This window comes from Phytophthora sojae (assembly GCF_000149755.1).
Source record: "Phytophthora sojae unplaced genomic scaffold PHYSOscaffold_1, whole genome shotgun sequence".
Classification (NCBI taxonomy): Eukaryota; Oomycota; class Peronosporomycetes; order Peronosporales; family Peronosporaceae; genus Phytophthora; species Phytophthora sojae.
The window spans coordinates 7,078,110-7,090,490 of record NW_009258115.1 but is presented as its reverse complement, the minus strand read 5'-3'; the positions used below and the strand labels follow the sequence as shown (position 1 = coordinate 7,090,490).

The 12,381-nt window shown below is 53.9% G+C and overlaps 5 protein-coding genes across 5 annotated transcripts; 1 reads left to right on the top strand and 4 right to left on the bottom strand.

The window, feature by feature from the left end:
• Nucleotides 1-5,664: 5,664 nt before the first annotated feature.
• On the bottom strand, nt 5,665-6,435 carry PHYSODRAFT_322319 (hypothetical protein; the record flags this gene model as incomplete). The annotated part of the gene is made up of 1 exon (XM_009517666.1): nt 5,665-6,435. The coding sequence occupies one exon, from the start codon at nt 6,433-6,435 to the stop codon at nt 5,665-5,667; it is 771 nt and encodes a 256-aa protein (XP_009515961.1).
• Nucleotides 6,436-7,876: 1,441 nt separating this feature from the next.
• PHYSODRAFT_473994 (hypothetical protein) lies at nt 7,877-8,155 on the bottom strand (the record flags this gene model as incomplete). Its single annotated transcript, XM_009517665.1, has 2 exons — nt 7,877-8,053; nt 8,075-8,155. Coding segments are annotated over 2 exons (258 nt in total), but the record flags the coding sequence as incomplete, so codon positions are not given.
• A 132-nt stretch (nt 8,156-8,287) lies between these two features.
• PHYSODRAFT_248230 (hypothetical protein) lies at nt 8,288-8,686 on the bottom strand (the record flags this gene model as incomplete). The annotated part of the gene is made up of 1 exon (XM_009517664.1): nt 8,288-8,686. The coding sequence occupies one exon, from the start codon at nt 8,684-8,686 to the stop codon at nt 8,288-8,290; it is 399 nt and encodes a 132-aa protein (XP_009515959.1).
• A 618-nt stretch (nt 8,687-9,304) lies between these two features.
• PHYSODRAFT_470387 (hypothetical protein) lies at nt 9,305-9,850 on the bottom strand (the record flags this gene model as incomplete). Its single annotated transcript, XM_009517663.1, has 1 exon — nt 9,305-9,850. The coding sequence occupies one exon, from the start codon at nt 9,848-9,850 to the stop codon at nt 9,305-9,307; it is 546 nt and encodes a 181-aa protein (XP_009515958.1).
• Nucleotides 9,851-10,603: 753 nt separating this feature from the next.
• On the top strand, nt 10,604-10,858 carry PHYSODRAFT_469620 (hypothetical protein; the record flags this gene model as incomplete). Its single annotated transcript, XM_009517662.1, has 1 exon — nt 10,604-10,858. A coding segment is annotated over one exon (255 nt), but the record flags the coding sequence as incomplete, so codon positions are not given.
• Nucleotides 10,859-12,381: the final 1,523 nt, after the last annotated feature.

The following is a 12,381-nucleotide window of genomic DNA, read 5'->3' as shown; positions in this document are numbered from 1 at the left end:
TTGCACCGTAGGCGGCGGAGCCGCAGATAAGAGAATGAATACAGTTTTGCCTTTTGCAAGAAGTCTCTGACTTGTTTTCGTGGGTCCTCGGATAGGACCCTGTTGGACTCTTTGAGTCGTAAAGTCTTCCTCTACGCAAGGAGCTACGGCAGCCCCGCTGCACTTGGTAGCACTCGTAGTCAATCCCTCACCTGAGTCTGTTAGACTGTACCTCTGTGAGGATGGAGCAAGCTGCGTTCGCGAATTTGGCCCCCGGCCAGCAGGAGGCGCTTAGAAAGCATATGTCTCTGTTGGTCCCGGAGGGCGTGGCACACCTTGCCTCGCAAGGCCCAGACGCGATGAACGCGCGTCTCGAGGCGTTCTCAAGTTACGAGAATGCTCTGTTGGAGCACATCCAGCAGAGGATGAGCGCGACGGCGCCTGCAGCGGCGTCGGCCGCGTCGCAAGCCGGATCGACTCGACCCAAGCCACTCATGCTGAGTGTCAAGCCGTTCGAGGGTCTGGAGGCTGAGAATCTCCTGCTCTGGATCCGCGAGATCGAAATGGCTTCAATCGGAGCACCAGCGCCTTCCCGACGTGGGATGAGCTGAAGCGACAGCTCTCACGAGTGTTCTCGCCGCCGAACCACGCATACCGCGTGCGTTCCAAGTTCCTGGCTTGCCGTCAGGGGAAAAAGGACTTGGTGGACTACGTCTAGGAGCTACGCACGCTCATCGCCGGCATGTTCGCTGAACCGCTGCCTGAGTCTGTCACCGTCACGGTGTTTATGGATGGTCTCAGGACCGGAGTGGCTCGCACGGAAGTGTTCCGCAGTCGTCCTACCTCGTTCGAGGAAGCTGTGGCCGTGGCGTTAAGCGCCGAGCACAATTTCAAGTCCGCTCGCATCGGCTGGAGCGCGCCACAGGCGAGTACGTCGAACGGTCCTGAACCTATGGACCTCAGCTACGCTGAAAGTGACGAAGCCGAGCTTCGGGCTGCTGAGCAGCGCCGCGGTATCCGCCGATGCTACACCGGCGACAGCACCGAGCACTTGCGGCCGGGTTACCCGCTGCGCAAACAGCAATCTGCTCGTTCGAGCGGCCCCGCTTTGAGCCACAAGGCTGGTTCGTCGCGGGGAAATGGCGACTCCCAGTAGGCGCGGGGCGGCCTACTGGGGAAGAACTAGGTTCTGTAGTGCCTTAGGGAGGGGGAGGACAACGGAGTCTAGTCCCGAAGAGAGCCGTACTCTAAAACACAGAACGTAAATGCAAGCCGGGCTTGCTGGTCGTCATTGCGACTGTGAAGGGCTTCGAGAAGCCGTGGACGATCTTGATTGATTCGGGGGCGTCTGGCAATTACGCCAGGCGTTTCTCCGTGGAGGGCAGCGAGTTATATGCTGTGGCGCTTCGCGCGCGTTCTCGTGACATAGTCACTGTCCGTTTGGCGACGGGCACTCGTGTCACGGTGCCCAAGGTCCCCATGGACTTGGGCGTCAAGTTCCTTGACTTTGACAGCACGGAACGCTGTTTGGTCTTGGACCTGGATTCAAGGTATGACTTCATCCTTGGCATGGCGTGGCTGGAACGCCATGAGCCTTGGATCGACTGGAGGTCGAAAACATTAGGTGCTACGCACATCTCTCCTGGTGGGGCTTTGGCGAGTCATGAACCCACCTCTGCCAGGACACAGAAGCGCTTTTGGCGCGAGCACTGGACCGAGTCGGTCGCTGTGCTGGACATCGGCGTGTCCGAGTTGGTCGACAACGCCGTTGTTGGAGAAGCACTTCCCGGAGTGGACGCGACGTCGTATACGTCGGCCGGTCCCGAGCACCGCTCGTCGGACGTTTGTGGGGCGGCACGTACTCCGCTAGTTCAGGGGCGTTTAACGCCTGGCGACGGTATGTCGCGGCACTCGGAGCTCGGCCCCCCTCGTGCGCGTGGGATGGCACGTACTCCATCGACTTTGGGGCGTTCGACGCTCGGCGACGGTTTGTCGCGGCCCGTTGGGCATGGCCGTGCGGGGGACAAGGCGGAGCGTGTCTCGCCTGGTGCTTTCATGACCAAGGATTGCCGTGTTGGCGATTCCTCGCTGGCGTCCACGATGGACGGAGGCGCGTTGTCGCCTGGATGTGGTGACGACGCTGTCGCCACGTCGCCCTCATCCTCTCGGCCTCGAGCGCGGAGGAGGAGGAGGAAGAGACGCAGAGCGTCTGCGGCGTCGAGCGTGTCGAGCGATGAAGCTCCACGCGAGTGCTGCGAGCAGCTATACACGCTCGTGAATGGGCTGACGGGAGACGTATCAGCCTTGAAGCTCTTCCCTCCGTGAGTGCTCTCCTCGAGCTTGAGGAGATGTCCGTCGCCGAGTTTGGCGAGGCCTTAAAGGCGGGCGATCTAGCCGAAGTGGTCATGATACGACCAGAAGAAGAGTTAAACTCGTCGTCACTATTGGACGAAGCGGTCCTGGAGGACACTAAGCAGGCGCTTAATAAACGTAGTGGCTCAGCCGTCTTGAAGGATCCGTCAGATCCGTTGTACCCGTTGGTAGTGGAGTTCGGAGACGTTGTCTCGAAGGACCCGCCTATGGGCCTACCTCCTGATCGAGGCGTTCGTCATGAAATTGACTTGGTTCCGGGAACCAAATATTGCGTCACACGCCAGTGGCCACTTCCCAAGGAACAGTGTGACGTCATTGACGCCTAATTTCGTGCCAAGAACGAAGCAGGACTGGTGCGCGAAAGCAAGTCCCCGCACTCGACGCCGACATTCTGTGTCAGGAAGCCGAACGGCAAGTGGCGCATTGTACATGCTTTCAACAAGCTTAACGCGGCCACTATCCCGGCACAAACGCCGATACCTCGCAAGGATGTTCTTCAGAACAACATGGTTGGGTGCACGTTGTACAGCGCTCTCGACTTGGTCGATGACTACTATCAGCTGCTCATGAGAGCGAGTGATATCCCTCTCACTGCGGTGAGTACTCCGAGCGGCATGCTCTGGGAGTGGTTGGTTATGCCCCAAGGGCTGCCAAACGCACCGGCAACGTTTAATCGTCTTGTGACGCAGTTGTTTCGGCCGCATCGCGCATATGCGCAGACGTACTTTGACGACATCTTCGTCCACAGTCGTGTGGAGCACGGGAAGTCGGATATGGAGAACCACATCGACCATTTGAGAGCCGTGCTCGAGTGTAAGCGAGCGAACAAGCTCTACACCAATGCCGACAAGTGCATCTTCGGCGCTGAAGAAATTCCCTTTCTGGAATGCTTCATTGGGAAGCGTGGTCTCCGAGCGGACCCTGCCAAGGTCAAGGCCATTGTGGACTGGCCGGTTCCTGCGAACCCGAAAGACCTGCGCAAGTGGCTGGGTCTGGCAAACTATTTGCACAAGTACAGCGAGAATTATGCTGAGTTGGCACAGCCATTGTCTAACCTTCTCAAGAAGGATGCTGAATGGTGTTGGGATGCCGAGCAGCAAAGCGCTTTTGAAGCAGTAAAGGAAAGCCTGCTTCAGGCACCGACCGATACTGGCACTGCCAGACCCCGATCGGCCGTTCAGCGTCGTGTGTGACGCGTCCGATTTTGCCATTGGCTGTGCACTGCTTCAAGCAGACGCCGATGGGCGTGAGCGGGTCATTGCGTTCGAGTCTCGGCAGCTAAAGGCTGCTGAGAAGAACTATCCTGTCCATGACAAGGAGCTACTCGCGATGAAGTATGCCCTCGTCAAGTTCAGGGTTCATCTGCTCGGTTCCAAGCCGTTTGTGATCTTCACAGACCACGCGTCCTTACTCTCTGCGACACAGTCGCCTCACCTCTCGCAGAGGATGGCCCGTTGGCTCTCGTTCTTTGCGGAGTACAACTTCGAGGTGAAGTATAAGCCCGGTCGGCAGAATGCGCTGGCCGACGCGTTGTCACGCAGGCCTGATTACGAGCTCGCTCACGTCACGAGTCTGACTCCGTCGATCACTGACATGATCCGTGCCGCGTATGCACGTGATGAGTGTTGTGTAGCTTTGCTACGGACGCTGGGGAGCGCGGAGTTTCGAGACTCGGACATCTTTCAGGTGCTTGGCACTCGTTTGGATATGTCCACGGCGGATCACCCCCAGACCGATGGTCAAACTGAGCGCGCGAACCGCGTCGTCGAAGACGTTCTTCGCAGTGTCTGTGCGGAGACGCCTAAGCGCTGGAGCGCGGTGCTCCCTCTCGTTGAGTTCGCGTTGAACAATGCCGTGCATGCCTCGACAGGCTTCACTCCGTTCTACGTGAACGGGCTTACTCACCCTCGCGTCCCGTTGACGCCGTCACGTAGTGACTCTGGGCTTGGTAGGGGAGAGTTAGCCGATAGGCTTGCTGATGTCAGCCCTCGTGATGTTCGTAAGGAACTGGACGACTTCTTGTCGATCCGTCTGAATGTCTTAAGGCATGTGCGAGACGCAATGGCTGATAGCCAAGACGTTCAAAAGGAACAAGCTGACGCTAGAGGCCGGGGTAATATGGAAAACTTTGAGGTCGGAGACCTGGTGTTATTAAACGCTAAAAAACTACCTACACATGCCGTTTCTGCGGTCTTCAAGACTAAGCTGCGTCCTCGCTTCATCGGACCGTTTAAGGTCGTGGCCAATAAGGGCCTTGCGTACACGCTTAAACTTCCCAAGAAGATGCGCACACACCCAGTGTTTTACGTGGGCTTGCTCAAGCGTTACCGCGACCCGAGCCAGGTGAGCGCGGAGGCGCTGGCGCCGGCACCGTTGGAGGGGCAGCGCCCCGCTGCAGCTGCACCAGCACGTCAACCTGCCCGCGCAGGATCTGGACTTGGTCGTGCAGCGCCTGAACAAAGCGCTCCAACCGACCCATCCGGTCATCCGGTGGATCTTCAAGATCGTAGAGTCGACGCTCAACAGCGCGGAGCGCGTCGTCGTTCTGCGCAAACTGCCTCCCGACCCAGTCGCGGTGGTCGCGCCCACGCCCGGCTTGATATTCCAGCTCGGACAACTGCGCTCGCACAACCGCAGGGTTTAGCGGCGGCTCGCCGACCACCTGCTCTGCTCGATGAGCACGGAGAGCTTCACTTCCATGTGGAGCTGCTTCTGAAGCGACGTCGTCACCGGGGTCATACCCAATATCTGGTGAAGTGGCGGGGCGAGCCACCGTCGTGGGAGTACGAGGTGCCCCTGAGGCAAGATTGCCCGGACGCCGTTGACGCTTTTGATCGGGAGCACCCGAGACACTCACCGAGCTCGAAGCCAACTCGTCGGTCGCCTCGCGCTTCCCGGCGCTGGAACGAGACGATGACACATCCGAGTGAGTGCTCGAGTGCGAAGCGTGAACTGGCGCCGCAGGCGTGGACGTAGACGCACGGCGCGGAGTATCTCGAACCGCACGATTGGCGCCTTGGGCGCGGGGTCTTTGACCATAGCGATTTTGTTGGCGGGCCATGTTCTTCGCCCACATGAAGCGGAGGCGCCGTTCAAGAAGAACATCTTGCTTTCTATAGCTTGCTCGAAGAGCATCAATTGACGGCAACTTACGGAAATTCTCAACCCAGGCCTGGAACTGGCCATCATCTTCATCTTCGGTCTCACCGGGAACGAGGACCATCGGGATGCGCTGCATCTGAGGCACTGACTGGTCGTGCAGTTGACCATCCAGCCGGGCGCAATACTCCGAGGGAGTGGTCTGCTGCGGCGTCAGATAGCGCTGGCCAGCGCGAGGCGCTCGTCTACATCTGCCGTTGTCGAGGCTCTCGGCCCTACGATGTATGAACCCAGCAGGCCTTTGGCCCAGTCGTTCGCGACTTTCAATGGATCTTCGCTGCTTGTAAAGCCATAGTCTCTCCGAGAGGGGTTCACGATAGGCAACGCCTCCGGTATGTTCGAGCGCGTTGGCGCGGTGCGCTCTTCGAGCTGACGGCGCTGAGCCTGGTCCAGTGGGTTGGAGACTGTGTCGGGATCCGTCGGATCATCCCCGTCCCTCGGAGGCAGAGGTGGCGCATGGCGCAGCGGGTCCGGGTGTAAGTGCGACCCCCGGGTCTCTGACCTTGGGCTGATGAACGAGTGCAGCGGGGGCGAGCGCGAGCGCGAGCGCGAACGTGGTGTCCTTGAAGAGCTGTGCCCACTCCGCGGCGATCTGCCATCGCCTTCCGACGGGTTGGCATTGACCTCGCCCTCCTCAGACCCGAAGAGATCGTCGTACGCATTGCGCACACGCCTTGGCGCCTGCTCGCCAGCCGGGCTTGAGCTATGCTCCGACATCTTCGCTGGCGGCAGCTTCGGAGGGTGCGCTGCACGATACTTGGCTATGGAAAGCCTCTGCGGGGTGCTGGGCACGGGCTCCTCCTTTGCGCTCGGCGTCTGTGACGACTCGGCGGCTGGCTCGACGGACGGGCTGTGCCCTGGCTGCGTGGCGCTCGTGCGCGGGCCTTGTGACTGCTGATCTGTAGACCCGGGGGCTGCGTGCATGCGTTACACGCGCAGCCGATTCGACAATGAGGCTCTGTGAGCACAAGTCGAACTCGCGATGGGTCTGGACCTTAACTGGAAGATCGGAATGGTCCGTGCTTTTGAAGCTGGCGTGTTCGCCGTCTTGATGGGGGAGAGTGTAACGGGGTTACACGGAGGTTACCCTTTTGGTTACCCTTTTGGTGTGCGATACACCAAGGGTTACTCCCTGGGCCACTGGCCAGTCATTGAGAATGAACTAGAGTTAGTTATGTCGATAGTAAGTGCAGGTATTTGCACCGTAGGCGGCGGAGCCGCAGATAAGAGAATGAATACAGTTTTGCCTTTTGCAAGAAGTCTCTGACTTGTTTTCGTGGGTCCTCGGATAGGACCCTGTTGGACTCTTTGAGTCGTAAAGTCTTCCTCTACGCAAGGAGCTACGGCAGCCCCGCTGCACTTTCAGTCCAAATCTGGAAATTTGCTCATTTTCGTGATAAAATAGTTCAAACTATTGTTTGCAGCAGTAACCACAGGTGAGTTTTATTACGTATCGAACGTGAAACCAGTCCAGACGAACATTTTACGTGTCCAAAACCGTAAAGTTGGCAATATTTTGAAAGAGTGGCACTTGAGGCTCGGCCATGTAGGGAAGGAACGCTTATTTAGAACGTTAAGTAACGAGAAGAACAAAGGGCTGCCGGAAATTTCTTGCTCTGAGCTGGAGAAGGTTCATAGCTTCTATAGGCATGTGCTTAAATGAAATATATAATAATGTCCTAAGGCAAGTTGCCACTTTAGTAGAGAGTGAGCAGTTTAGTAGAGTGTAACATTGACCATTGAACAGACAGTATTTCGCATATAGCTTCCATGATTGGTTGATAATATAACTATTCAAGGCGCAAGGGAGGAAACAGCTGGTATTTCAATACAAACTCCCGATAAAATCTCTACTAAACTGGCACAACCTCGAATTCGAGATGGCTTAGTAGCTTGCGTTGAATGTGCTGAATATTACATGGATTTAGTTAGCTGGTATAGTCTCTGATTGCTGAAATCTTGAGCTACATTTTCATATACCTTGCGGTCAATATTACAAGCAGGGGTGGTTGGCTAAAAGTTGCTATCGAAAATTCTACTAAACTGACAATTTGCCTTATAAGAACTTGGAGGGAGGTAAGGCCACTGAGTCACTTCATACCGTCGAAATTCCAACGCTCCAACCAAGGTGTCCAACCAATACCGGTACTACATCAATTCGTTTTAATGACATTTATTCATCTTTAGTGATACGACAGCTAAGTTCGAAAGAATCAATCAGCCTGCAAACCAGAGAGGCACAGCGACCACACACAGCGACCAGCGGACAGGGGCCGGCGGCGACGCAGACACGTGCCTGGCCTCGGGCGGGAGTGATAGCCTCCGGGGCCAGCATCAGCGGCAGCCTACAAGGGTACGTATATGCTTACACTGTGCCGGCAGCGAGAGCTGAATATCCGTTTGCTTTCAGGAAAGCGAGAGCATTTGCTTGCGCTTGCTCTCCCTCGTTGAGCACCTCGTTCTTAAACGCAGTGGCTGCTTCGTCGAGTGCGAAGCCAATCGGTAAGAACAGCATCATGTATCCTACAGCGTGCCTAAACTCCTATAGTGTTGTCTTTTTGACAGAGCGGGATGCGTATACAATAGGCTCGGCAGTGAACCTCTCGTACCAAAGTGCCGAAAGCGACTGCGACCCTTTCTTCTTCGGACGCACGGACTTGGTGGTGGATGATGGCACAGTGGCTGGACTCCCTCGACTTGGCGTTGCAGCGCCTTTACGCGGGTTTGGTGCAGCTGCGTCTAATTGTGCTCGAAGTTGTTCCTCCACTGCTAACAGTCATTCATCTAGCCTTTTGTTCTGTAGGATGATGATATCGATCTGCTCCGACTGGCGCTTCAACAGCACCACCGCAGCTTCGGACTGGGCGCCATTGGCACTCGACTCAACCTTGGGAGGCGGAGGGGTGAAGGCACGCCGAATTGTCTCGCTCCAAGCCAGCACCTCCGGCTCACCTATGGCCCGAGCCGCCATGGCTTCCCGCATCCAGACGATAAAGGCGCTCTGATCGGACAGGAACAGCATGTCGGGGTAGTGCATCACGAGCGTCGCCATCAAGACATCGGCGACTCCGTCGTCAAGATTGAGGGCTGTTTCGTCGAAACTCAGCGTGATTGCAAAGACCAAGGCCTGCAGTTTACCTGCACGCTCGCGGATGGGGCCATCGAGTGCACACATCGAAGGAAGCCGGGCGCCTTCCTTCAGCGTCCATCCGCTCAGAACACGGGTAACATTTTGATCGGCTTGGGTGGTACCAAGCATGGACCCAAAAGCTTTTGTTGACACGGCCAAGTTGCCAGCCGCCCCGCTCAATAGTCCAGTTTTCGGCCAGGCTTCCGTCGTTGGCGTGCATGGCAGCGCCGCGCCGAAACGAGTGAGATGTGAGTTCTGGGGTAAGCCTGACCTCTGTTGCTGCTGCAATATCCTTGACTCTGACTAACAACCTGCTCACATAGGCTTGCCCGACACCGGCTTGACTTCCGACATCGTTGTCTGGTCATCATCAGCTTCAAGGAGCTCGACCAGGCTAAGTTCTTCCACGTCATCCACGTTAGCGGCGCTCCGCTTTGTATCCATGAATTGCGGGAACATGCGCTTGCACGGAGCCGTTTGCATTAAAAAGGCGCAGCTACAGCGAATAAAGGACATGTTAAAAAGTTTGTCGGGTCTTTGAACAGCGAAATGCCTTGCAGCAGAGCCGTTTTAACTCTCTTGAAGCGAAGGGAGAGTACGCCACCTAGTAAGACATAATTTTGATCAGTACAATTTTAATGGACGATGGTAACTATTACCCTTTCACAACTTAGCAGAAAATCTTGAGAGCTGTTGTTTCTCTAGTTGCTCGGCATCAGAGCTTCGCCCGTACAGGTACCACATCATGACGACAACGGCAGCGTCGAGGTAGACGGTATCCGCAGAATCAGACTTGTACAGCAGTCGAACTATATTCTCCAGGTCTTGTTTGGAGCATGGTGGGGCCTTCTTTTCTAACGAGCCGTCTTCTCGGTTGCTACAATATTTTCCCAGCCCAAATAGGATTTTTTGTAGCTGTGGCTTCACGATTGCTCCCTGTTGTGGATACTTATCCAGCATCCAGTTTTTAACGTTTCCGAAATATGCAAGACACGTATTCGTTGGTAGCACTTTGTCTGTCGATCTAGCTAGGGAATATGCATACGTATCTAACATGATTCTCAGCACCTTACCTGTCTTGTCGGCGTCGATGAGTTTATAGGCGGCGTCGGATGTTATGTTCTCAGACGTGAGGAACGTGGTGAAGGAGTTCAGAACCATCGTTCTCGCCTTCTTTCTGTTAGCTGGAGCGAGGGAAGCGATCGACATGGCTTTAGCGCTGTTGGTGCTTCATGCAACCGCAACTACAGCTGCCTTGGTTGGAAACTGCACGATATTTTTAGAATATGCATTTGTATGGGAATTTGTATGACATAAAAAGTATTCTGCAAAATTTCCAACCAAATATGGTCGGATCGGTTGGAATACTGTCTGGTTTCTGCAAGACTAATCATTGGATAAAACCTTTGTTATCTAGCCCTTTCATTGGTGGATTTCACAAGTCGGGGATGGCATGGACGAGCCTTGGTTGGGATACGGGTTGCTAGTCACATACGAGGTCTAAAAGAACAAGAAAGCTTACTGTTGAGCTGACAGGCTATATCACGCCGTAAACTAATGTTACAACTGATAAAAACGCATTCGTATTCCGCGATCTACAATGGGGGTTTCAAACATCACTTGTCTTTAGCGTCAGCATTTTCAAAGCTGGGACAAAAAAGTACACCTGACGGGACTCATCGGCCGATACGTGATTAATAATTTCATCTCTGTGTCTGGTATACGTCCTTTAACAGCTGCTTCTCCCGTCCACGATAATATGCCGTTAAGATTTTGTGTGTTGTGAATATTTTGCCATAGTGATTGCTTGCACCGGGTTCGTAGAGCTGACATAAGAAAAAAAAAATCGGGATCTACAAGTCGTTCAAGGACAAGCTATCGCCCATCATTGACGGCTGGAAGAAGTCTGATGCTGTGCTCTACACTCGCGGATAAAACCCAAAGCCACCGTCGGTTGAGACCGTGGCGAACTGGGTGAGCGTTGCTTGGCGCGATGTTCCAGCTGATGTGATTGAGCGCTCGGTGACAGTAGCTGGATTTTCACCAAGATTTGGAGATTGGCATGGGGCGCGACACGGCGTTTACGGCGAGCTGTTTTGCTCAAAGTCGAAGAAGCGCGTCGATGAAGACACTAACGACGTGAGCGACAACGGCGGCGCCTTCAATGAGGACTGTTTCGATGAATTTTCGAATTGGGATAGTGAAGACTCTGTGTAGGACTAGAATTCGTGTACCGGTCCAATTTAAATACCTTTTGGTATCTGAAGGTATAATACAGGAATTGTGTACCGTATACAAATCGGCATTATCCGTTTAAACACTAAATCGCCCCAGGACATAAATTGCACACTACAGAACTTATCCTAAATATGAGTGGTGCGAATTAGTACCATATACACGCCAAAGCGGGTGAGGGACCTCAGCAGCCCCCAGCGCCTCAGCCGCTTGACCATGATCGTTCTTCTGGCGCTTGCGAGGCTGAGTGTTATCATCCTCGCGACCAGGCGCCTGGAGGAACAGGAGGGTGGAGGCTGTATATCCATATATTGTGATTTGGTATGCACATTCCAGATTGATATTCTTAAGTCCATTCAATAAAACAACTTCCAGAAAAGAGCATCCCTGTCGCTACACCGGCAGCCCACACTTGTGAGTGTGGCTGTATGCGTTTGGTTGTCGGTTCGAAAGGGATGGTGTTGAGACGCCTGTTTCCCTCACAACCCTCATCTTATCATTGCCGCCAGCAACTTCTAACTTATTCCTTTTGTATAGCCCTTGTTTTCCCTTGGTATTATACGATCAGAGCCTAGAAGACGGATCCTTTGGTACAGGTGTAACACCTTTCCCATAGACCCCCTCCGCCTTTTCATTGTGATTCTTTCTCTGCTGTCTCCGTGCATGCCCCAACGAAAAATCCGAAGGGGGGGGGGGTAATTGCGGCTGTATTATCGCACCACAATGTGTCGGTAATACTTGGCCGTACTCTATACTGAAATCAAGTAAAAAAAAAACGATTTTGTCCTCCCGTTTGTCCTAGCAAGAGGGTCGACTGGGGATATGTATGCAAATGCGATGCGTGCGCATGTTAGACCAGTTGCAGGTCGGCTGGTGTAACACTTTGGTGATGGAAATACAGCGATGAACAAAAATTCTAACGGCCACAAATATGCGACAAATGGTTGGCTCATTAATTGCTTTTCTAATTTGACTATTTACTTAATATTTTAGATGATATATTAGTGACGACATAAGGCGGCAGCTGTATGGTGCTAAAACTTTGTAATAATGCATTTGTGGCTATGGCAAGCATGATGGCCTTCCAAGCTCTATTTGTTCGGTTGCTCTCTCATATCGTATTGATTTGCCAATTTTATGTGTGTGTGTCGATTATGTGGCGGAGGATGGCGGTTGCTCTGCATCCAGATACCCATCAGCTTGGCATTCATAGAAGACCCACTACGCTCATGGCTAATTGCCAATAGGCTCATTGCGTTTTCAGGAAAGGCCGTAGCTTAGCATTGGGCTCACAATTACAATAAACTTAGCTTCACGCATTTCGTGACGGTCGAGAATGTCCACAAGCAAAACGGACTTTTCTGCAATGTGGCAGGTGAGAAGCGATCGTAGCTAGAACGCGCAGACAACGGAGATTATCCAGGTCTTCATCTGCACAATGTAGTCGTAATCTACAAACACCAACTATTAATAATTGTTAATCTAAACGATTAATTGCCGGGAAA